The sequence below is a fragment of the Protopterus annectens genome, chromosome 4.part0 (assembly GCF_019279795.1).
Source record: "Protopterus annectens isolate FY-2018-M chromosome 4.part0, PAN1.0, whole genome shotgun sequence".
Lineage (NCBI taxonomy): Eukaryota > Metazoa > Chordata > Ceratodontiformes > Protopteridae > Protopterus > Protopterus annectens.
In genome coordinates, this window is record NC_056733.1 from 1,098,149,573 (window position 1) to 1,098,172,409 (window position 22,837).

Sequence of the window (22,837 nt, forward strand, 5' to 3'; positions counted from 1 at the left end):
GAACTACAGGCTCTCATGGCAGTGGAGCCTTTCATTATATTTTTCCTGGACAGGGTGGCCCTCAGGACCAATCCTTCCTTTATGCCTAAGGTGGTATCCAGTGTGGCTCTTAACCAAGCCATTCACCTGCCAACTTTTTTCCCAAATCTGTAGAACAAGGGGGAGTGGATTCTGCATTCATTGGATGTACACAAACAACTAAGATTCTACTTGAACAGGACAAAATCTCTAAGAAAGTCTGAGCAACTACTGGTAGCATTTGCTGCAGGATCAGAGGGGAAGGCTATATCAAAGCAGACTATTTCTAAATGGATAAGCCACTGCATTCGTTTCTGCTATTTGCACCATGGTAAACATGTGCCAAAGGGGATCAGGTCCCATTTCACCAGGGCTGCCTCTACTTCACCAGCTTTTCTCGGAGGGGTCCCTACCAAAGACATTCTAGAAGCTGCTATTTGGAGCTCTGTTCATACATTCACAAAGCATTACCATTTATCTCTCTTCTCTAAATCCAGGGCAGGCTTTACCACTGCAGTCTTGCAGGGCATTATAGCTGCTCCTAATGCTGTTTAGCTCCATCCTCCCATCCATAGCTTTGGGATTCTACCCAAATGTAATGACTGCAACAGTGAAACACAAAGAACATAGTACAGTTGTGTACACTTACCATAAATGTAGATGTTCGAGTGTATTCGCTGTTGCAGTCCAGGTTACCCACCCGCCATCCCCCATTCTATACCTTTTCTTTCCTTCACTATACTCAAAAGCCTTTGTGGTGTATTTGCTTTTAGTTGAAGGTAAATTTGATGTTTCTAAGGTACATTTATATATATTTACTGTTTATTTATATATTTTTGCTCCCCATTTGGGGGGCACCTGACATCTGGGACAAGAAAAACTGATTAAAATGGTGTCGGCTGCATGTTTTATACCCCCGATGACCTGACGTCATGGAAGAGGAGACAGCAACCAACGCAAGACCCAAGACTTTGTTATTCAGGCCGACTGAGGGCAACCTGCAAGCAGATAACCCAAATGTAATGACTGCAACAGTGAATACACTCGAACATCTACATTTATGGTAAGTGTACACAACTGTACTTTTCCTATTGAAATCTTTGCACTTGAAATGGTAAGTGCCAAAAAGCAAAAAAAAAAAGACCAAATACCTGTAAAAGAGCAAATCTCAAAAATTGCTGTACTCCGAGAATGCATTACTGTGAAGAAAGGGTAATATTCTGAGAAATGGCATCTCAGACTTAATATATGTAAGTCCATTCTTTCAGTCATTCAGTCTCTGGTGTTCAGGACTTGCTCTAGTGGGTCCTCACATTTCAAATAGTTACTGAAAGAATCATCAGAATCATGTAAGCAGTTACACATGATATTGGAAGCTGGTTGTAACTGTCTATGTTGGGACAGATGGCCTGGCTGTGGATGGGATCAGTGTAATACACAGTTATTCTGCAAAACTGGAGAGGCACCCTAGACTAACAGCACAAATTATAATATTCCTGAAGGTTCTAGATGTTTGGCATCTGGTACAGCTGTAGTTCCTGTGGTACAGGGTTTGAGTTCCTCAGCCCTTATTTGTCTACTGTGTGACCTTGTACTTGAGGGCAACTGGGAATTCAGGCTAGGCTTAACAGTCCCTGGACTTAATGCATACTAATTACCCATGAAACTATGAACCTATGAATCTAGAGGTCCATGGCATAAAAGATGCAAGAGGTTGTTGACGTGCATTTCAATACGTGATCCAAGAACTGCAGAAGTACTCAGATTTGGTTTTAGTGTATGCCAGGGCTCTTTCTGGTTGGGAAGATGTATATTTATATCACTATAATGGTCTGCATTAACAATAAGGAGAACTATGATTCTGTACGATGAGTTTAAATGTTTCATTCCCAAATGTTTGATGTAGGGTGGTGTCACACAGAAATGCACCATGCCCACCCCCAAAAAAAGTAATTGCATAGTCAGTAATACAAATGGCAGTAATAACAATCAAATCAGGGAGAAAACAGTGTAAATAGAAAAGCCAAAGTCATTTTGTAAAACAAGATGAGACAAAATGTGGCAGTCAAAAATTGAAATTTAGTGAGCAACATGACCACAAGCAACAAAAACCCATCTGAACTTATGGCTTTGACAGGCAAATAATGTTTCTGATGATGGGACAGTCACATAAATGTTGTGCGCATAGACTCGTGACTATGATGTAAGCATGCTGATTATAGACCTGATAGGACAAGCAGGCTGACCACAGCAGGTGTTATAGCCATCCATATAAGGGAAGAATTCTGTGCGCGGTATTAGCTGCACTGTCTTGAAAATATATACATGCGGTCTTGTTAAGTGTATGTATTTGCATGTATACAAATCATTTACTTTAAAAGATACAAGATCAAAGGAGCACAACAGTTTAGTAAACAAAGAAAAATGCATGTCGTGTTTCATACTGGCTGCTGAAAATGGCACTGTAGACCATAAGGAAGAAATATAGAGAGAGCCCATCATTAGAATAGAAAGCATCAACGTGATGGCAAAAAAAAACAGAAGTGTTAATCAAGAACTATATCACATTAAATTCATCTGGAGCACTTTAGCTCCAACCACATAAAAGGTCACGATAACTCTTGCTGATTTACAGCAGGTGGGCATTATACAGCTGGCAATAGAACTTGTTTATCTTGGACCTGGTGTTATGGAAGCAAGCTCCTGAGATCTGCAAGTCAGTGACATCTAGAAACACATGGTCACAAAATAAATTGGTGCATAGAAAAGAAGTCAAACAACAGTGAAAATTACAACAGAAGAAGCAGGGAACGCAATCAAAAACTCAGATGCACTAAAAAGAGGAAAATATAGCCAATTCAGTCATGAAGAGAGATTCAAAAAAGATAAAGGAAGGGACTCTGGCTGAAACTAAAATGGAGAGGGAGGTGGGCAGAAATGGACAAGAGAAAAAATAGAGCTTCCAAATAGTATTTCTATTCACTGTTCCAAGAAAGAAGTGAAGGACTTAGAGGCAGCTTTACAGATTCACTCACTAGAAGTGACTAAAATAAGGGGGTAAATCTCAAGCCTTTCACAGTTCAAAAGATTCTGAAAGAACACAAAAAGCTAATTTTTACAAAAACTAAGGCAGTAACTGGTGATACCACTAAAATACACCATTGTAGCAAGTCATCAGAAGAAGTTATGGTATATAAATACTGCAGAGACGTCAGACATGGTTCTCATTCACAGCTGTACAGGAAAGAAATGGCAACTTTTGCAAGGTGAATAGTGGACTGTGGTTAGTTGTGATGTCAACCAAGTGGCGAGCAGAATTGGTATGGATTAAAATGGACTAGAGCCTAGCAGTGGAAAGTGAATATCAGGATAAAGACTGTCATCGCTCTGCTGGGGAAGGAGCTGGAGCTCTTCTGGAACATTGAAAAGTACTAGCTAGATTTAGTTGGTCATTTCTCTGCACATGGCATTAGTTCTGAGAACAGAGTTCTCATGCAATAAATGGTCTGTATCCTACCAGGACAGTCCACAAATAGTTGTGGGGATGCTGTCAAGCTCCTAGCTGGGTGGGATGTTGACCATTTGGAATCTGAACCAGTAAATGAGAGGGTCATCTCAATGCAATCATGACTTGTAGAAAAGTAAACTCTCTTCTCAATGCTACTGTGAGTTGTACAAAAGAAAACTTTGCTTGTTCTTTGAGCATATTCACCTCTTACCTCATTAGAGTATTCAATGTTCTTAGAGACCATGGATACAGTCTTTGATGGTGTAATAGCCACATATGCTGTACCACTGCTAAGACCCTTAACACTCATGTGGGAAATGATGAAGATACTTGTAAGGGAAACCACCCACCCATCATTTATATATTTATCCATCCATCCATTTCTCAATAACTGGAGCCTGTCCTGGCAGCCTGTGGGTGCAGGAATTTGAAACTTAGTCTGGACAGGGTACCAGTTTACTGCAGAATGCTCACTCACAATCACTCACACAAATACATGTGTACATATGGGCAGTTTGAAAAATCACAAATCAACCTACTGATGTGAATTGTTTTTAGACTTCTGTGGTGGTCAAAGGTTGCCCATGACAAGCACAATTTCTGTACATAGTGAGTGATATACAACAAGTGCTTGGGCCAAAGATCTATGACTGTCTCTGAAGCCATGCCGTCAGACTAGAGGTTATATGTTCTGGACCCTCAGGCCAAGGGAGATGTTCAGCTACCAGCCACTACCATTTCAGTGGTGAGTTGTGCAAAACAGCTGGGGTGGAAGCTGGACAGACCCAGAAAACCCCTACATATATTGATGGTGTCCAGAAAAATCCTATATGTGCTCCTGTGTATGATGATTTTAAACAACCATCTCCAGGACATCTTTTTCTGTGTCCCTACAGAGGTTGGAGATATGACATTGGCAAGGACCTTGTTCAAAACCTCAGTTTTGAGGTAGTGGCTATGACCTGTGGCCAAAATTTAACTGTTAGTGGTGCCATAGTCCTAGGACCATATTGGTAGACACCAAAAGTTGTAGAAGCTATCAGTTTAAAGAAAGAGGCCTTCCTTGTATTCCTAACATGGGGTCACCAGATGGGTCTACTTCAGATAATCAAAATTTTACTTACCCAAAACTCACTTAATGGATACGAAAACACCAAACGTTCAAATAAGCAAAGATTCACATCACCAGATTTCTACACAGTGAATGGAGGCAGTTGGCCAACATTGAACCAAGAAACACACCTCAGTATTTCAAACCCACCCAGGTGGAAGGCTGTCCCCCCACACCCCCTAACTAAATATAGCAACTATGAGATTGCATTATAGTGGGGAAAATGGTTAATTTTCCCATGTTGGCCAACTGCCTCCATTCCCTGTGTAGAAATCTGGTGTGAACATTTGCTTAATTGAACATTCTGTGTTTTTGTCTCGATTAAGTGGGTTTTGGGTAAGTGAATTTTTGATTATCTGATAGGGACCCCTCCAGATATCACTGATAGGTACAGACAAACATAGAAAACAACATTTGGCAGACTCCAAAGTGAAGACCAGTGAATGGGTAGGACTTTGTCAAGACAGCTGCTTTCAGATTATATGAAAGCAGTTGTATGAGAATATTCAGTGACTCAGGTGGGAGAGATAAAATATCTCAAAGGCTGTTTTCAGCAAAGGTGAAAAAATGCTAAGTTGGCTGAGGACATTGTCAGCAGGTGGAAACAACATTATGAGGAGCTCCTGAATCTGTTGGAGATGCCTTCCCCTGAAGAGGCACTGCCAGAAGCATACAGTGGAACTGGATTAATTTCAGAAGTCACTGCATTGATTAAACATTCTGTTGCACTAAGACTGCAGGAGTGGCTGAAATGCATCCATAAATGCTGAAGGTGCTGCATATTGTTGGATAATTATGGGTTGGAAGTCTATGACCTTAGCTGCTGACTGACAAACTGGGATAACTGTTCTAAAAAAGTGATTAGAAAGTTTTTTTTTTTTTTTATACAGTGGTCTCACAATGCTTATTCTTTACCAGAACACATATGAAAGTACTGTAAAAGAGACTTCACTAAATATTCAGTAGTGGCTCAACTTTGTTCTTTCACAGAAATTGTATAGAACCTGTGAGGTTGTCAGCACTGCCTATATGTTCTTTGTGAACTTGGAGAAAATATATGACCATGTATCCAACATTGTCTTATGGGCAGTGCTACAACAAAACAGTGTACCAAAGACACTGCTGAGTGCCATTTTGTCTCTATATTTGAGGAGTTAGACTCATGTGTATTCTGTATGCCAAGTCAAACATATCCATGGTGGACACAGGACTCTACCAAGGATGTGTCTTGTCTCTCCTCCTGTTTATGTTTGTTTTCCATGCACATGATATCAGGAAGCAACTAAGGTTTGCAAAAATCTAGTTTGGGAATATGAGTGGCTTTTTTCTTGCATGAAGATGATGATGTCGTCTTAGCCTAAATTGTTTATAAGCATGTGTGTGTGCGTGTGTGTGTGTGTGTGTGTGTGTGTGTGTGTGTGTGCGTGTGTGTGTGTGTGTGTGTGTGTATACATGGTGAACTTCAACCTCCATTGGAAAATCTGCAGTTGACTGTGAATATGCAGGAAAGAATATCAGCACCTCCAAGTAAGAGGTTATGATTCTGTCTTGGAAAGGAGTGGATTTCCAACTGCAGTTAAGGGGGAATAGATGTCTGAGATGGAAAAGTGTATCTATCTTGGGGTCTTATTTGCTTGTGAAGACAGAAGGGATTGATGGGGGAATGAAGCAGCAATACTTGAGGCATTAGACCAGTGAAAACCTGTCATCAGGCAAAGGTCTCTATTTATTGTTCAGTGTATGCCTTCATCCCCATCAATGGTCATTAGCTTTGGGTAATAAATGAAAGGATGAGGTAACAGTTACAAGACGCAGAAATAAGATTTTTTTCACAGTATATGTGGGCTAAGTCTTCATGACAGATTGAAAAGCTCTGCAGTCCAGGAGTATCTTAGATTGCAGGCACTGCTCCTTTCAGGTGAGAGGAGCCAGTGAGGATTGTTTGGGTGTCTTCTGAGGATGGTCCATAGGCATCAGCCATGTAAGGTATCAGGTGCAGTCCACTCGATGGATGTTCCAGGCAGACCCAGGACCCATTAAAGGAATTATTCTCTCAGTTTGCTTGGAAATGCCACAGAGCGTGGTAGAGACTTTAGCTGGGGTTAGATAACTTAGGTCTATTCTGCTCAGTCGGTTTACCACTTTGACCCTCATCAGGTTATGCAACTTCAGAAAATGAATGAATGAATCAATTAATTAAAACATGATTTACATCATTTAAACATAACCTAGTTTTCCATGTTTTAGAAGTACTTCCATTGCTAGCTACTTCAGTTCTAGTAATAGCCAAGTTCTCAGGTTTCTCAGATTGAGCAGTCAATCTCACTATCCATGCTCAACAGAATTCTACTCAAAAACTTACTATGAATGGTAGACCTATTTTTTACATAGACAGCCTGTAAGAGTGCAATCCATTTTAGATGTTGTCCAAAGTGCTATCAGTTGTCTGTAAGAACTCTATATTTAAAAGGGTGTCTGAAGAGAATAGCAGATGGAGCAGAAGAATGGTAAAGGTTTACTGCAGTGTAAAAGATGTTACTCCATGTGGGATGAACACCATCAAGCTGAAATGCCAAATAGTTGGAATTATCAGGTCCACTACAGACTATGAAAAACTGAATATATATATATATATGTTGGACCAGAATGAAATACTGTGCATATAGTTTTATTTCCCTCAGAGAGAAAGGGAAGTTAAGGTAAGTGAAAAAGATAAGACAGAAAAGCATACTGACTTTGTGGGACTCAGGAATACAACCCTGACTGCTTCGCAGATGATAAAGATTCTGTTAGTGAGCCCTGGAGCTGAAGGCCAGAGAGGAGCATCTACAACCTACTTGCCCATCCTAGGGGAGGGAATTGTAAAAGGAGGTAGATTAGGTTAAGAACTTCTGGAGACAGGAGAGCCTCACAAGATCATGGAGGTGCTGCACAAATGGTAGAACTTAAATGAGTTGGCAACTCTGAGCATAGACCTGCAGGTTGACAGGTATGAGGGGGAACAATCACACAGCAAAAATATTAAGAGTAAAGAGGACCTGGCTTGATAAAAGGAATTAAGGAAACTGGATACAAAAGAAGAGAAAGAGCTAAACATTTCTACAGTAAATCATTTGCAGGGAAGAAGTGGCATGACATGAGTCCATAAGGAAACAGCAAAATATAACAGTGGTATATGTTTGTAAGTAAAGGATGGAGAAGGGTGATTGTGCCATGGCAGATGGAATGAAGGCACATGTGTCAGTCTTGATGTTAGGAATACGTTATCATGGAAAAAAAGTAGTAGAAATTTGGAACAGTCAAGGGAAATTGTGAACTGTTAGTCCGCAACTACACATGAGTGCCTCGGATAGGTCACAGACTAGGAGGAAGAAATGATAAAAGACAGGTTACCTGCTGTTTGTATGGGAAGCATGCCTCTCAACTTCTTAATGCAAGAAATCTGCACAGTGCCAAAAGTAATGGGAAGGCAAGGGCTCAAAACATAGACAAATTTTAAATATTGCTGTTATAAACTTAAAAAGTTACTAGGCAAGTAGGATTTACATCAGCATGCATTTTTTGAAAGATATAAAGTCTCAAACTCAAATATCTAACATTATTTAATTACTTTAATCTTCAGTGATTTGCCAGAAATCCACATATTTTATGAGGAATAGATCAAAAATATAGGGCAAAAATCTGAACATTCTGCAAAAAACAAGGAGAGCTGAGATGCATGATGGGAAGATACAGTATAAGACCTTGACTAAATTGATCATCTGGGCAGAGGAGAATCCTATTATTTATTTATTTACATGAATATGCTGGCAAATACATCAACAACTAAGCGTATCAGATTTGTGACACATAAACTGAAAGGTGGATATTTAATACAGCACAGTGACTGAAACTAGATTCATTTAAAATCCTGGGTATATCCAGCTTTGAGTTATTTTATCATATCAACCAACTGATTGATGATAGTTATAAAACTATAGGTTGTATAAAAAAAAGTTTATAAAGTCTAGGAAATCAAAAATGAAGAAATCATTATTTTCTAGTTACATCAGACCCAAACTTGAGTAGGGAATAACAATATAGAAACCTTATAAGTAAAGCATGAGTAAACTGGAAAGAGTAGAGTGGAAATATAGCAAGTGCATCCATGGATGTGAAAATTTAAGCTACTGTGAAAGACTAAAATATGTGAACTTGTACAGTGCCTTATGTAGATATCTAAGAGGACGCCTTATTTAAGTATACATGCCATTCAGAGATAAGAATCTCTGGGAATGTTTGGCGTTTTCAAAAAGTAGAAGAGACTCATCAAACAACATGGAAAACATCCTATAAGAATGAGAAGTTTACTAATTGGTTCTCTGAGAGAGCAGCTGATGCATGGAATAGACTGCTAAATTACATTAAAGCAAACAGAAGCTTAGATATTTCTAAGAACAGCCTGGACCCTTATTGTGGAAACAACTGTTTTAGTGTATTGGCAGCCTAGAAATGTCTCCGCTTGAAATATTTGTACGTATGTATGTAAGATGGGTAACTGTGTCTTTTCCTTCATTCATCAACATGTAATACAGTCTCTTAGTGACATGATGACACTGTATTTCAAAATGATAGGCCTTCCAAACAGTTGATGTAACAGTTGCAGAGAGTATGATATCTGTAGTAAGATAAAGCTGTACAGTATGCAGGGGTGATGTAATATGACTGTACTATGTACAGTTCCCATGATTTGAAGTAAATACATCAGTAGGAATCCTGACCTATTTTTTTCTGGGGAGCACAATCCACTACTTAAACACTTCAGATACAGGATGTGTAGCCCCAAGTTTTAGAGATGGAAACATTTTGCCGTATTAAAATAATAGAGCGCCTTACGCAGGTGCGGTAGGACTATGAACGCCCTACCTGGAGTGTGTTAACCCTAGGGACTGCAATGTCTTTCACTTAAAAAAGTGTAAGGGACGTGAGATATATGACTAGTACTGCTTGGATACGTATCAGCTCAACACCGAGACTGAAAACTACAGATATAGTCTGTCCAATTCCAGCACGTTAAAATACTGGAAATTTCTGCATAATGCTTTTTTTTCAAATATCTTTATCCAATAATCACTTGTGACATAGGCAATCACACTATAATTGACATAAACATTTTACTTAACATATATTGCTATATATCATATAGCCTAAGCAACTTTGCATACGTTATTCAATTCCTACTTTTTAAAACAGTTTTATTAAATTTGACCTAAGGTATTAGCAACTGTAAAGAAAAGCGGCCTAATTTTGCTTCGGTCAAATAGACTTTTATGTGCGCAACATGGATAATAAAATATAAAATCGACAACTGCAAAAAGCTTCCAGCTTTTGTGCCAGTAAGTGCTCTAAAACAGTATTAGCTATGATGTTCATAATGGTTTATACCATGTCACAACTATGACGAGAAAGCAAGCCTTACTTTTCAAATATGAGCCCTCTGATGCAGCCACATTTTTAGGGTAACATGTTAGTTTACATATATTGCGTTTAAAGCACCTACAAAATTAAAGGAACCTACCATTAATCCGAGTCAATAAAACGCGCTTTTGCTATGTAGACTGCGAAATTTCCTGTCCATCACTTCTACAACATCCATCGCCTCACCAAAGACTGTGACAGTTTCATTGGCTGAAGCTGTGTGGCGCCATCGGCCAATAAAACGCTAAAATCTGTCCTGAGATCTGGTCTCCTTTCCACAGGAAAAAATAGAGCTTCCTGAAGAGGCTTACGTCAGTGCCTGTCCAAATCACGTTTACGGACGATCTTCTTTTGTTAAAGTTTTACAAGGAAAGTGTGACAAAACAGGTAACCGGACAGGACTGAGGAAGGACTCCATAATCTAACAAGGCTGCGCCATGGAGTACAATGGGGTACCACTATTTATTCCAAAACACGCAGTGTTCTTTTTCTTTATCTGCATTTTGGACATAGTTTGTGGACAAATGCACTATATAATTTCCGAGGAATTAAGTCGCGGCTCTGTAGTCGGCAATGTAGCTAAGGATCTGGGATTACAATTACAGACTATTTCTGGACGGAATATAAGGGTCATTTCTAAATCCAACAAGCAACATTTCAGCATAAATTCCAAGGATGCGATTCTAGTTGTTGCAGATAAAATAGACAGAGAAGAGCTATGTAGAGAGAGTTCTTGCTTTCTAAATCTACAGATGATACTAGAAAACCCATTGGAAGTACATAGTGTGAAAGTGGAGATACTAGATATAAATGACAATCCGCCTCGATTCCCCGCTGAACACCTCACACTGGAAATCATGGAGGGAGCAACCATGGTCGGCACACGTTTTAAATTAGATGCAGCACAAGACCCCGACATCGGGGTGAATTCTTTATCAAACTATTGGCTTACACCAAGTGAATATTTTGTTCTGAGAGTGAAAACCTCTGATGATGGTATTAAAGTACCGGAGATCGTGTTGCAGAAAGCTATGGACAGGGAACAGCAGTCGGTGCATCATTTAATCTTAACAGCTGTAGATGGTGGAAATCCTGCGTTATCAGGTACAGTAAATATTACAGTTGTAGTATTTGATTTTAACGATAATGCTCCTACGTTTAATCAATCGTCTTATAATGTGAGACTTAAAGAAAACTCTCCAATAGGAACTGCTGTGATTCAGCTGAAAGCCACAGATCCAGATGAAGGTGTTAATGGGGAAATAGAGTATTCATTTAGAAGGGGTCACATTTCTAGCAACGCTAATCAAGTCTTTAGTATAGACCCCCACACAGGAGAGATCAGGACAACTGATGTTTTGGATTTTGAAGATACCAGACAGTATACCATTCAAGTGACAGCAAGGGATCGGGGCACACCAGCTGCGGAAGAATATTGTACGGTCCATATAGAACTCATTGACATAAACGACAACGCCCCTGAAGTCATCTTAAACTCTTTGACCAACCCGATACAAGAAGATGCCCTCCTAGGTACTGTCGTTGCTTTAATCAGTGTTAAGGATAAGGATTATGGAGAAAATGGGCGCGTCCATATTCAGATACCGCCTGACATTCCCTTCAAGCTTGTGCCATCCCTTGAGGATCACTATTCACTGATAACTAAAGATGTACTGGATCGTGAGATCACACCTTATTATAATATCATAATAAAGGCTGCTGATTTGGGATCTCCTCCATTATCCGCCCAACGAATAATTTCCATTAATATTTCTGACGTGAATGACAATTCACCTCATTTCTCACAAGCATCATATACCACCCAAGTGCAGGAAAACAATCATCCAGGATTATTTCTTTGTTCCTTGATTGCTTCCGACCCTGACGATGGTAAAAACTCAAAGCTTTCTTATTCAATTGAAGACCAGAAAAATCAAGATGTGCACGTTTCCTCATATTTTTACATCAACCCTGAAAATGGCTCTCTCTATAGTGCTCGTTCCTTTAATTATGAGGAAGTCCACTATTTTAAACTACAAATCCAGGCTGAGGACATGGGTAGTCCTCCACTGAGAACAAATGTGACGGTTCACGTATTCATCATTGACCAAAATGACAATGCTCCACAAATTGTTTATCCCAAAGCGGTACAGGGCAGTACAATCCAGCAAACAATTCCTCGTTCTGCACAAGTGGGTTACTTAGTGACCAAGATAGTAGGGATTGATGAAGACAGCGGTTATAACGCATGGCTCTCCTACAAGCTTCAACCATCTCAAGATGTTGATGAGTTTCTTATAGCACCCTATACAGGAGAAATCCGCACAGCTAAGGTCCTACAGGATTCAGGAGAGTCAACAAAAACAATTGTAGTTGAGGTGAAAGACGATGGGAAACCACCTCTTTCTACTTCTGTTACTATTCTCTTATTTTTGGAAGATAACAAATCGGAGGGATTTTCAAGCTATAAGGATATTCCTACTCTCTCTTCTGGTACTTCAGATTTAACGTTCTATTTAATAATATCGCTGGTGGTTGTTTCATTTATTTCATTTCTAACGTTTGCAGCTCTTGCTGTTAGCTGCCTTAGGAAAAGGAAAGACGACCTGTTCTCTTCTACCGCTTTTTGTTGTTGTTACAGAGAGAAAAGTTTGGGTCCTAAGTACGCATATGATTACCATGCCGGAAGTCTAAGGATACAGTTGAATTCTGATGGCCCTCTGAAGTATGTGGAGGTGCATCCCAGTGGAATAATCTCTCAGCCTGAACAAACAAGATCATGTTTACCTCCAGTGTTAGACAGGGGAGATTTTCTTTATATCAAACCTGCCACCAAAGACGATGATGTTTCTTCAAATACCAATTATCCTACTGATTCAACCAATCGGGTAAGAAATTTAAATACAAACGTTATCTTCTGTTCACTTTCAGTGCAACTATTGTAGAAAAAGAAGGATTGACACCTTAAAATACAACCTGTTCCATAAATGGGTCTAGCAAGTCAATTTTATAAACTAAGGAACATTAAAACATCTTTTATTTGTTCTTTTTTCAATGTATTAGGGGAGGGCGGGTCTCAGTTATTGTAAACTTTAAATAGTTGCAGCTTTTATCCCCAGGCTTCATCTGAAAATGTGATCTTTCTCTTGTTAGATCATCCTGGTTATTAAATCAGATTAACAAACAAACTGATGCACACAACAAATGCTATATGCAAGTAAAACATTTACAAAGAAAGTACTTTATACTAATACTAACACTTGTTACATCACTATATCAGTATACCATGGAGGGTACATTAATTATCCTTTTAAATGTTTGCATTTAGGTTTGTTACATTCACTTTAACATTATTTTTAAACAATGGTCTTAAACTTATTTCCTGCTATTTTTTTGAATATCAGTGCCACTAATTTTACTACAGATTATAAAATGAGGAGGCACTTAATTGGGAGTTGCCCACGTTTTCTATGTCTTTGCTTGGAAGTAGTTACAATATGCTGAATTAATGTCTTCTCCAATTATACCCATCAGTTAGGCATACTTTGCAACTTCTCACCAGAGAGAAAATTGTTCTGTTGACTTTTTAAAGATGATACTGTGAAGTAATATTTCACTACTGGTGTTAAAGAGGTGTTTTGTATTGATTTCAATGCTTTATGCTATTTCTAGTATTTTTGTAAACTCAGTTAATTTTGAAAATGTTAATTTCATTATGTTGCTGCTAAACATATTGCGCATACATACTGCAGCTTAAATGATTAAGTTCACAACAACATTCATTTGCAGATATGCAACCCCAAATATAATTTTCCCTTATGTCTGTATTTAGCTATATTCCTTTTGTGTCATGACATTTCTGTTACTGCACAGTCACCACCAAATAAGTAAATGTGGGTTCATAGGTGTGTAGCAGGCCAATGGCCCTGGAGCCTTTACAAGCCTAGCCCATAGGATTATCCTGGCAATGTCTAAAACTGAAAGACAGAGAAATTGATTCAGCTATTCACTTTCCTCTATAACTAGCAGGTCTCTGAAATGTGAATCATGGTATGTAGGTATTGTATATCTGCCCATTTATAACATTTTTCTCAGTTGCATTTTCATCATTTGCTTATAGTATCACAACAAGAAATGTTTTGTTGCATGCAAGCACACCACACACCCTTTTCCCTGTATCAAAATCCAGAATCCTTCACACACACACATGCACACATACCAAAGACTAACTTCCATGTGTACTTCAGAAATTGTTACTCTCTGATACTACCTCTTCTGTTGAGCTCCACTGTTACTCATCAAGTGTTCTCTTTGTAGACAGAAGCAAACGTTCCACTTTCATTCCTCTCACTCACATCCATATTTAGCAACAAAGTTTGGCATAAAGCTGTGAAACGTCATCTTTCACGTAAAGTACTTATGGACAGCCATGTCCAACACACAACATTGCCTCTTCCCAGAGAGTATTTTCTTCCCTACAAAAATGAAGTTTATATTGCCATAAGTGAAAAAAGCACGTAGCTGTTTATTCGTTATAGGGCCATTCCTACCCCATTCAGTTTCTTCAGCATACACTATGCTGGGTGTGAATGAAATCACTTTACCTCCATGGGGCTATAAGCCTATTGGGGCTTTAAGAACTGCACAGCTGTTTTACTTTGTAGGCTTAAGAGTGAAGAAGCCTGATAACAGTGAGGGAAACAGTCTGACTTAAGAACTAAATAATTCCCATATTTTCCAGGAATTTATCGCTTGTTACACCGTTTTTGAAACACGACTTAATAGTAATTATGAGGAAAAATTATCTGACTGGAAAACCTAAAGGTATTATGTCTGTTCCCATCAAGGCATTTTGAATTAGAGCAGAAAACAAAGTCAACAATGACTAAATGGAGTGCCACAAAGACATTAATATAGCATTTAACTTCAATTTAGTTTCTAGTTTCTATCTCTAATCACAAGTATTCAAAAGTATTTATCCTTTACAAAACATATTATGATCCTAACTCTACAATGAAGACTGTAATTTTCAAAGCCCACAATTATTTTTACTTGGTCACTGAATTAATTTCTAATGGCACCTGTTTTTTTAGGGAGAGAAACTGCAGCCCTCTCTATATTCTGGGTGATAATTTGGGAACCATTCTTACTAACTAGGAGAAATTGCAAATTAAATCAGAATGACAGCAGATCCATTTGAAGCTAACTTCTTTTGGCTAGAGTAAAAAGTAAGAAAAAAATTAATAAGGAAAACAGGCTAATATATAAATATATATGATTAGGGTCTATATTAAATTCTCAAAAGCTGACATTGTCGACATGAGAACAGCGAAACTGCAAAACATCAAACAAGTAAACAGAAATCTCCATAAAGGGAGATTTCCACTTACTTCAAAGTAGTGTGGTCTTGGAGTTGGTATATTTAAGTAGCGTGGGGGTGCAGGGGAGCTTGCCCCCCTGCCTACACCATTTAGTTTTTTTTTTTTTTTTTTGAACATTCGATGTTTTAACAGTTCGATCACTAAAGGTCGACCTTTAGTGATTCGAACTGTTAAATATTCAATGTTCTAATATAGACCCATATGATTGGTGGGAGATCTACCACTTGAAACATTGTATATCTAGGAATACTATTTTCTTGATCATAACTACTTGAAATCACAACTCCCATAATGATTTTAGATTTATCAGGTCTAATGTCAGATCACAGCTGTGTGAGCCATTTTTTTATGTTCACTAGGTATCTTCTTCTTTTCTATAAATTTTCAGCTGTGCAGTTAGTATATAAAAGTAAGGGTTTATGGAGCAAAGCCCCCCCCCCCGTCCCATGGGTGTTGATGCTATGACTGCATTAACATCCCTTCCAAATATGCTCTAATAAAAATGTCACTCATGGTTTCAGCGGGTGTATGTTTTTGAAGAGGGTGACTCCTCCGGTTTGCTTTTGTAAGATTACAGTTCATGGTCTTGCAGTGGATCCTAAAATGGCAATTAGAATAGACCAGTTAGTAGCAGTATTACTTCATCCACTTAAAATAAAATAACTACTTAATGAAGTTGCAGCATTTGCAAAGTACTGAATGTGGATGTCACACATCTGAGGAAAGATAATCCTGACGAAGAAGTTGTAATTACATTAGTAGTTAAACGGATACTTTTTGTTTAAAGTGCACTCATCTCCTCATTTTAAAACAGGCTGCGTTCAGTCTTAAGGGAGTATCATGACAATACAAGGAGTGCAGGTATCGATTACAATGAAACACATACTTTGCATATAAACACTATGAATTATGTTAAAAATGTGGTATTTTATTCATCTTGATAACACGTTTTTGGAAAAGAAAATGCTGTCTTCTAGGCAAGAACTAGAAAGGTCCAAATATTAAGGAGATTTGCTTTTGTGCTCTGCTTTCCATACTGTTAACACCGGCCACCTACCTGCTACTCCTTGTTAAAAAGTTGAGCTGTTTGGAAAGGCTCCTGGAATTGTGACTATATTTTGTTTTATGGCTACTTAGAGATGACCTGTTCCCAGGAATTGTCACTATATTTTGTTTTAGGACTACTTAGAGATGACCTGTTCCCAGGAATTGTCACTATATTTTGTTTTAGGACTAATTAGAAATGTCTTTTTCTCAGTAGTTGTCACTATATTCTCTTTCTTATGTCTGCTTAGAGTTGATCTCTTCCTTATGTTTATTGCAATTTCCCATCTTACTCTTCTTGAATGTTTATCGTTGAAATGCTGTATGGGGGTGCGGGGGGGGGCAGAGTTAACACCAGGATAGGGAATGGGCAAACTAGTAGTAAAAATAAATATCAGTAACAGAAACATTTCAAATATAATGGGATAGGCTTTCTCCTACAAACAGAATTTAGCAGTTGCTAACTTCTTTAAGAATAACTTTTATTAAGTAAAAGATATCAATATGGGGTTATAGCAGCCACATTTCCTGAAGGGTTAGTAGATCAAAAGCCTGACAATTGAATCTGTGAACATTTCTACCTCCGCAGGAACGGTCTGGGCTGTAATCTTGTTTAGTTGCACACCTTCCAGAGCTGAATCAGATTGTGAAGTATGGTAACTCATAAACAAAATAAAACTTTCTAAACCACAAAAAAAGATAAACGGAGGCTACAGATCACGCCAGCCAAACGGATTCAAATTTCTTTTACTTAATATAAAAGCATGCAAAACAAATGCTTGCTTTGCTTTTAAGTAAAAAAAGTAAAATTAAATACATTTACATCAAAGTATGGTAACTCACTTTATTCTGGGACTGAACAGAAGACAAGTTCAGATTTAGAACAAAATATCAAGTACTGCTTGGTGCTGGGCTGATTTTGATAGATGTCGAACTGAGGGACCCATATATCCTAATGGGCCATGTTGCAGGAGCAGCCTTAGGTCAACTGGTGCCCTAGGCAAATGGACTGCATGGTGCCCCCCACCACACCACCCGCTGCCCCCATCCTGGTCTACCTACACCAAATAATTCCTAGAAAAGCACCCCTAGTAGAGTGGTGCCCTAGGCGGCCGCCTAGTTGGCCTATGCCTAAGGCCGGCTATGCCATGTTGGGGTACACTCCATCTTCTCTCCTCTTCCCTTCTCTGTTACAAGGTTAGACATGTGAATTCACAGGTTTTGACACAAAGTAGCAGTTACCTGAATAACAACATGAACAATGGCTGTTACAAAGGAACACAAACAAACAGTTCATCTTCGTCATTCTTGGAGATCTAACTTCAGCAGATTAAATGTAGATTTCACTTGATCATAGCCAAAAGGCCAGGAAGGGATGGTAAGAATATATTAAATTTTTACCATACAACAATACTAGTACTATCTATGAGTACAGAAAGTGAGCAGGAATACAGGAAAAAATCAAATAAAGCGTTAAATATGAACAAATGACATTAGTGTCACAGGCTTCCAGAATATGTTATAGAATCTAGAGTATGCAAGGCTGCCCAATCAGCAGGAACATTTATGGAGTAAAGGAGAAGGTTTCACATCTGGAGACGTAGCTAGCCATGATTTGAAAACCTACTCAGGGACTCAGAGGTTTATGGACCACAGTCACACCCTCAGAAATATTTTGACCACAGTGGATGATTGAAGGGTGACAGTGGTGAAACAGGGATGAATTCTTCCAGCAATGTCCCTTCAATTATTTTGCAGTTGTGACATGACTGGTAACTTAACAGAGACAAGGAAAGCGGGGAGTAATGAGGAGTCTAGTAACATGACCCTCCACAGAGGAGACCCTCTGGAGGATGCTATGGGAACCATGTGCATAAAAAAGGAAACTATTTCCTTTCAGGGAATCTTTTCCCAAGACAGTAAATGGGAGTGCAGAAGGAGGCAGGTAAATGGAATCTCTGTTGCAATGGCTGAGGAGGACACAGGAAGCATGTTTATTAATTTGTTTAACTTTGTTAAGCAGCATAGTGCAATGAACCTGAGCAGGATAATCCAATGACCAAACTATGGATTATAGATAGTGTGCAGCAGCTCAAGTGCTTAAGCTGAGGCAGGTGCACATGGCATTGGATGTTGGTTATAACTGTCAGTCTTGAAAGAAATGATCTACCTGAGGTGGGGATCAGTGCAACACAAGATGTGAAACTGGTGAGGCAACTTATATTAGTATCACAAAAAGAAACATTCTTAAAGGTGCTGTATGTCTGTGACAAGGACAAGGCTTGGGATTTTTTGTTGTGCACCACAACAAACGATTCAAGAACTTGAGATAAAGTCACAGATCTGGTTTCATTAGGTAGTGGGGTTCTATGTGTTTTGGAGTATGCATGCTTTCATTAGTGGGATAAGTCGTATTTCTCAGTAAGAGGAAGCATTATTTTAAATTTTGAGTTTAAGTCTTTCATTACCCATATTAATATCATATCATATCAATATCATATCATATTAATAATTTTCATTATTTCATTAATGGTGAGTGTGGAAGAGAGGTGAAGAGAGTACAGGCAGGATGGAGTGGGTGGAGAAGAGTGTCAGGAGTGATTTGTGACAGATGAATACCAGTAAGAGTGAAAGGGAAGGTCTACAAGAGGGTAGTGAGACCAGCTATGTTATATGGGTTGGAGACAGTGGCATTGACAAAAAGGCAGGAGTTTGAGATGGATGTGGCAGAGTTAAAGATGTCAAGATTTGCACTGGGTGTGATGAGGGTGGACAGGATTAGGAATAAGTATATTAGAGGGTCAGTGCAGGTTGGAATGTTTGCAGACAAAGCCAGAGAGGCAAGATTACATTGGTCTGGACATGTGCTGAGGAGAGATGCTGAGTATATTGGGAAAAAGATGCTAAGGGTGAAGCTACCAGGTAACAGGAAAAGAGGAAGGCCTAAGGTAAGGTTTATGAATGTGGTGAGAGAGGACATGTAGGTGGTTGATGTGACAGAACAAGATGCAGAGGACAGGAAGAAATGGAAACAGATGATCCACTGTGGTGACCCCTAATGGGAACAGCTGAAAGAATATGATGATTACCCACCATTTAAGCTAGTGAAGATTGTGGCATATAAGAGTGCATCAGAAACTCCAAACAACATCAACAACAGTGTAATTATTGGCATGAAGTACAAGTCTGGAAAACAGATCAACCCTCTGTATAAGGAACTGATCAAAGTGGTCAAACATATGAATAAAAAAGAAGAGAGCACATTGTGTGTCTTCCTGGATGCTGAAAATGACAGTGTCAGCTATAAGAAGGGTACGTACAAAGCCCATCCTCAGCTGGAGGAATAGATAAGAAAAGTGAATGAAAATCACATTTGCATGGCAGAAAAAAAATCATAAAAAAAGAAAGTTAATCAGGGACCTTAACATGTCAGATGAAACTGGCGCACTTTGGCTACAGCCACATGATGGGTTGTAATCACTATTAATGTCTTACATAGGGAGGGCCTTATACAGCATAGGGAGGGAGGGCCTTACACAGTATGGGGAGGGGCTTACACAGCTAGCAATGCAGCCTGCTTTTCTTGGAAGTGGAGTCTTAAATAATTTAGTATACATGCATCTTAGCTAACAAAAAACATTATTTCAGTAAAACAGAGATTGATAACTTAGCATAGTGCTGCATAATGACTCTAACAAGTATGCATATAAGTGATGGGCTGAGTGTGTAATTGATCATTGCTGGATCAGTGTTCTTCTCCAGTAAACAAATTTAAATAAATAAATGAAAATAAATACATGTGTATTGTGGCAAGGAGAAAATGTTTTCCAAAGGATTATACAACTGGAGGGGATTTGTAGCAATATAACTAAAGAGAGTTTTCAAGGAATTTGAATACACAAGCTTCAATTTTATAAATAAAAGTTTGTATAAAATGGTTCATGCACCTAAAATGCACTTCACAAACATTTTTTTATTTCATTTTCTTTTATTTGAGAACACTAGTCACTTTTTACTTCCTACAAGTTTTTTTTTTTAAATATTTTTGTTTCACTGTTCTTGGTTTGTTAGCACTGTATATACTTCTTATACTGAAAACATGATATTCTGTCAGATATACTTGCATTATTTGGTGCTCTGTGCGCTACTGATAGTCCACTGGTCTTTGCTTTGTAGGAAGCTGACATTTAGGAATAACGTGCAGAATTTATACTCCTTTCATGACAGTCATTACTTAGTTATGTCAAAGACCACATAAAAAGTAAGAGACGTCTTTCTTTGAGTCTACTTTATTTAAACGAAAACACGTTACGTCGAACACCACTCCATCGACACATATACATCGAACTGTAAAATAATCGAACACACAAAACCGCGAAACCCAAAGTACCGAATTGTCACACTTGGCCAACCCCATCACCCGAAACATACTACCCACCCAAACAAAATAAATAAACCACAAACATACACCAACCAAAACCCTACTTCTAACACTACACTAAACCCCACATACACCACTATCTATGCACTCTCCTTAACCTCTCCCTAACCCTAAGGTCCGTAACTACCACATACTTATCTGACGGAGCTATACCCAAACAAAATAAACCACACACATACACTAACCAAACCCCTACCTCAAACCCTACACTAAATGTTAAATACATTACCCATATTACATTACCTATCTATGCACTTACCTTAACCCGCACCCTGTAGAAAAGCAAACTCTCCTCTCAATGCTACTGTGAGTTGTAGAAAAGGAAACTTTGCTTGTTCTTTAAGCATCTTCACCTCTTAGCTCGTGATAGTATTCAGTGTTCTTAAAGACCGTGAATACAGTCTTTGATGGTGTAATAGCTACATATGCTGTAGCTCTGCTAAGGCCTTTGATACTCATGTGGGGAATGATGGCATTACTTGTAAGGGGAATGATTTGTAAGAACAGCTTGTCTGGTTTGAACCAGTCAGCCATCATTTATCTATTTATCCATCAATCTATTTCTCCATAACTGGAACCTGTACAGGTAGCCTGTGGGTGTAGGACTTTGAAGCTTAGACTGGACAGGGTACCAGTTTATTGCAGAATGCTCGCAGATAATCACTCACACAAACACATGTGTACATACGGGCAATTTGAAAAATCAGAAATCAACCTACTGACATTGTGAATTGTTTTTAGACTTCTGTGTTGGTCAAGGGTTGCCCATGACAAGCACCATTTCTTGTACATAATGAGTTGTATACCACAAGTGCTTTGACCAGAGATCTATGACTGACTCTGAAGCCATGTCATCAGACTAGGGGTCATATGTTCTGCACCCTCAGGCCAAGGGAGATGCTGAGCTGCCAAGCATTACCATTTCAGTGGTGAGTTGTGCCAAACAGCTGGGGCAGAATCTGGACAGACCCAGGGAACCCCTACATGTATTGATGGTGTCCACAGAAAGCTTATCTCTGCTCCTGTGTATGATGATTTTAAGCATTCACCTCCAGGACATCTTTCTCTGTGTACCTACAGAGGTTGGGGATTTGACATTGGCATGGACCTTGTTCAAAACCTCAGTTATGAGGTGCAGCTATGACCTGTGGCCACAATTTGTTAACTGTTAGTGGTGCAATAGCCCTGGGATCCTACTGGTGGACACCAAAAGTTGTAGAAGCTATCAGTTTAAATAAAGAGGCCTTCCTTCTATTGCTAACAAGGGGTCTTCAGGTATGACTGACAGGTACAGGCAATCCTAGAAAGCAAATTTGGCAGATTTAAAAGTGAAGGCCAGTGAATGGATAGGAGTTTGTCAAGGCAGCTGCTTTCAGATGGTATCAAAGCAGTTCTACAAGTCTATTCAGTGACTCAGGAGGGAGAGGTAAAATATCTGAAAGACTGTTTTCAGCAAAGGTGAAAAAATGCTAAGATGGCTGGGAACATTGTCAGCAGGTGGAAAGAGCTTTATGAGAATCTCCTGAATCTAGTGAAGATGCCTTCCTCTGAGGAGGCACTGCCAGAAGCAAACAGTGGCACTGGATTCATTTCAGAAGACGTCATTGCATTGATTAAACATTCTCTTGCATTAAGACTGCAGAAGTGGATAAAATGCAGCCATAAATGCTGAAGGTGCTGCATATTGTTGGATAATTATGGTCTGGAAGGCTATGACCTTAGCTCCTGACTGAGAAACCGGGGTAATTGTTCTGAAAAAGTGACGAGAAGGTGTTTGTTTTTGGATACAGTGTCTGACAATGCTCATTCTTCACCAGAACACATATGATAGAGTACTGTAAAAGAGACTTCACTCAATATTCAATATTGGATCAACT

General features: G+C 38.9%; 1 protein-coding gene across 1 annotated transcript in view; it reads left to right on the plus strand.

Moving 5' to 3' along the window:
- Positions 1-10,519, plus strand: part of LOC122800418 (protocadherin gamma-C5-like) — a 35,792-nt gene extending 25,273 nt beyond the window's left edge. The window contains exon 2 of the mRNA XM_044069865.1: positions 10,376-10,519. Within this exon, the coding sequence (XP_043925800.1) occupies positions 10,376-10,519 (144 nt within the window). The remainder of the gene's footprint in view (positions 1-10,375) is intronic.
- Positions 10,520-22,837: the final 12,318 nt, after the last annotated feature.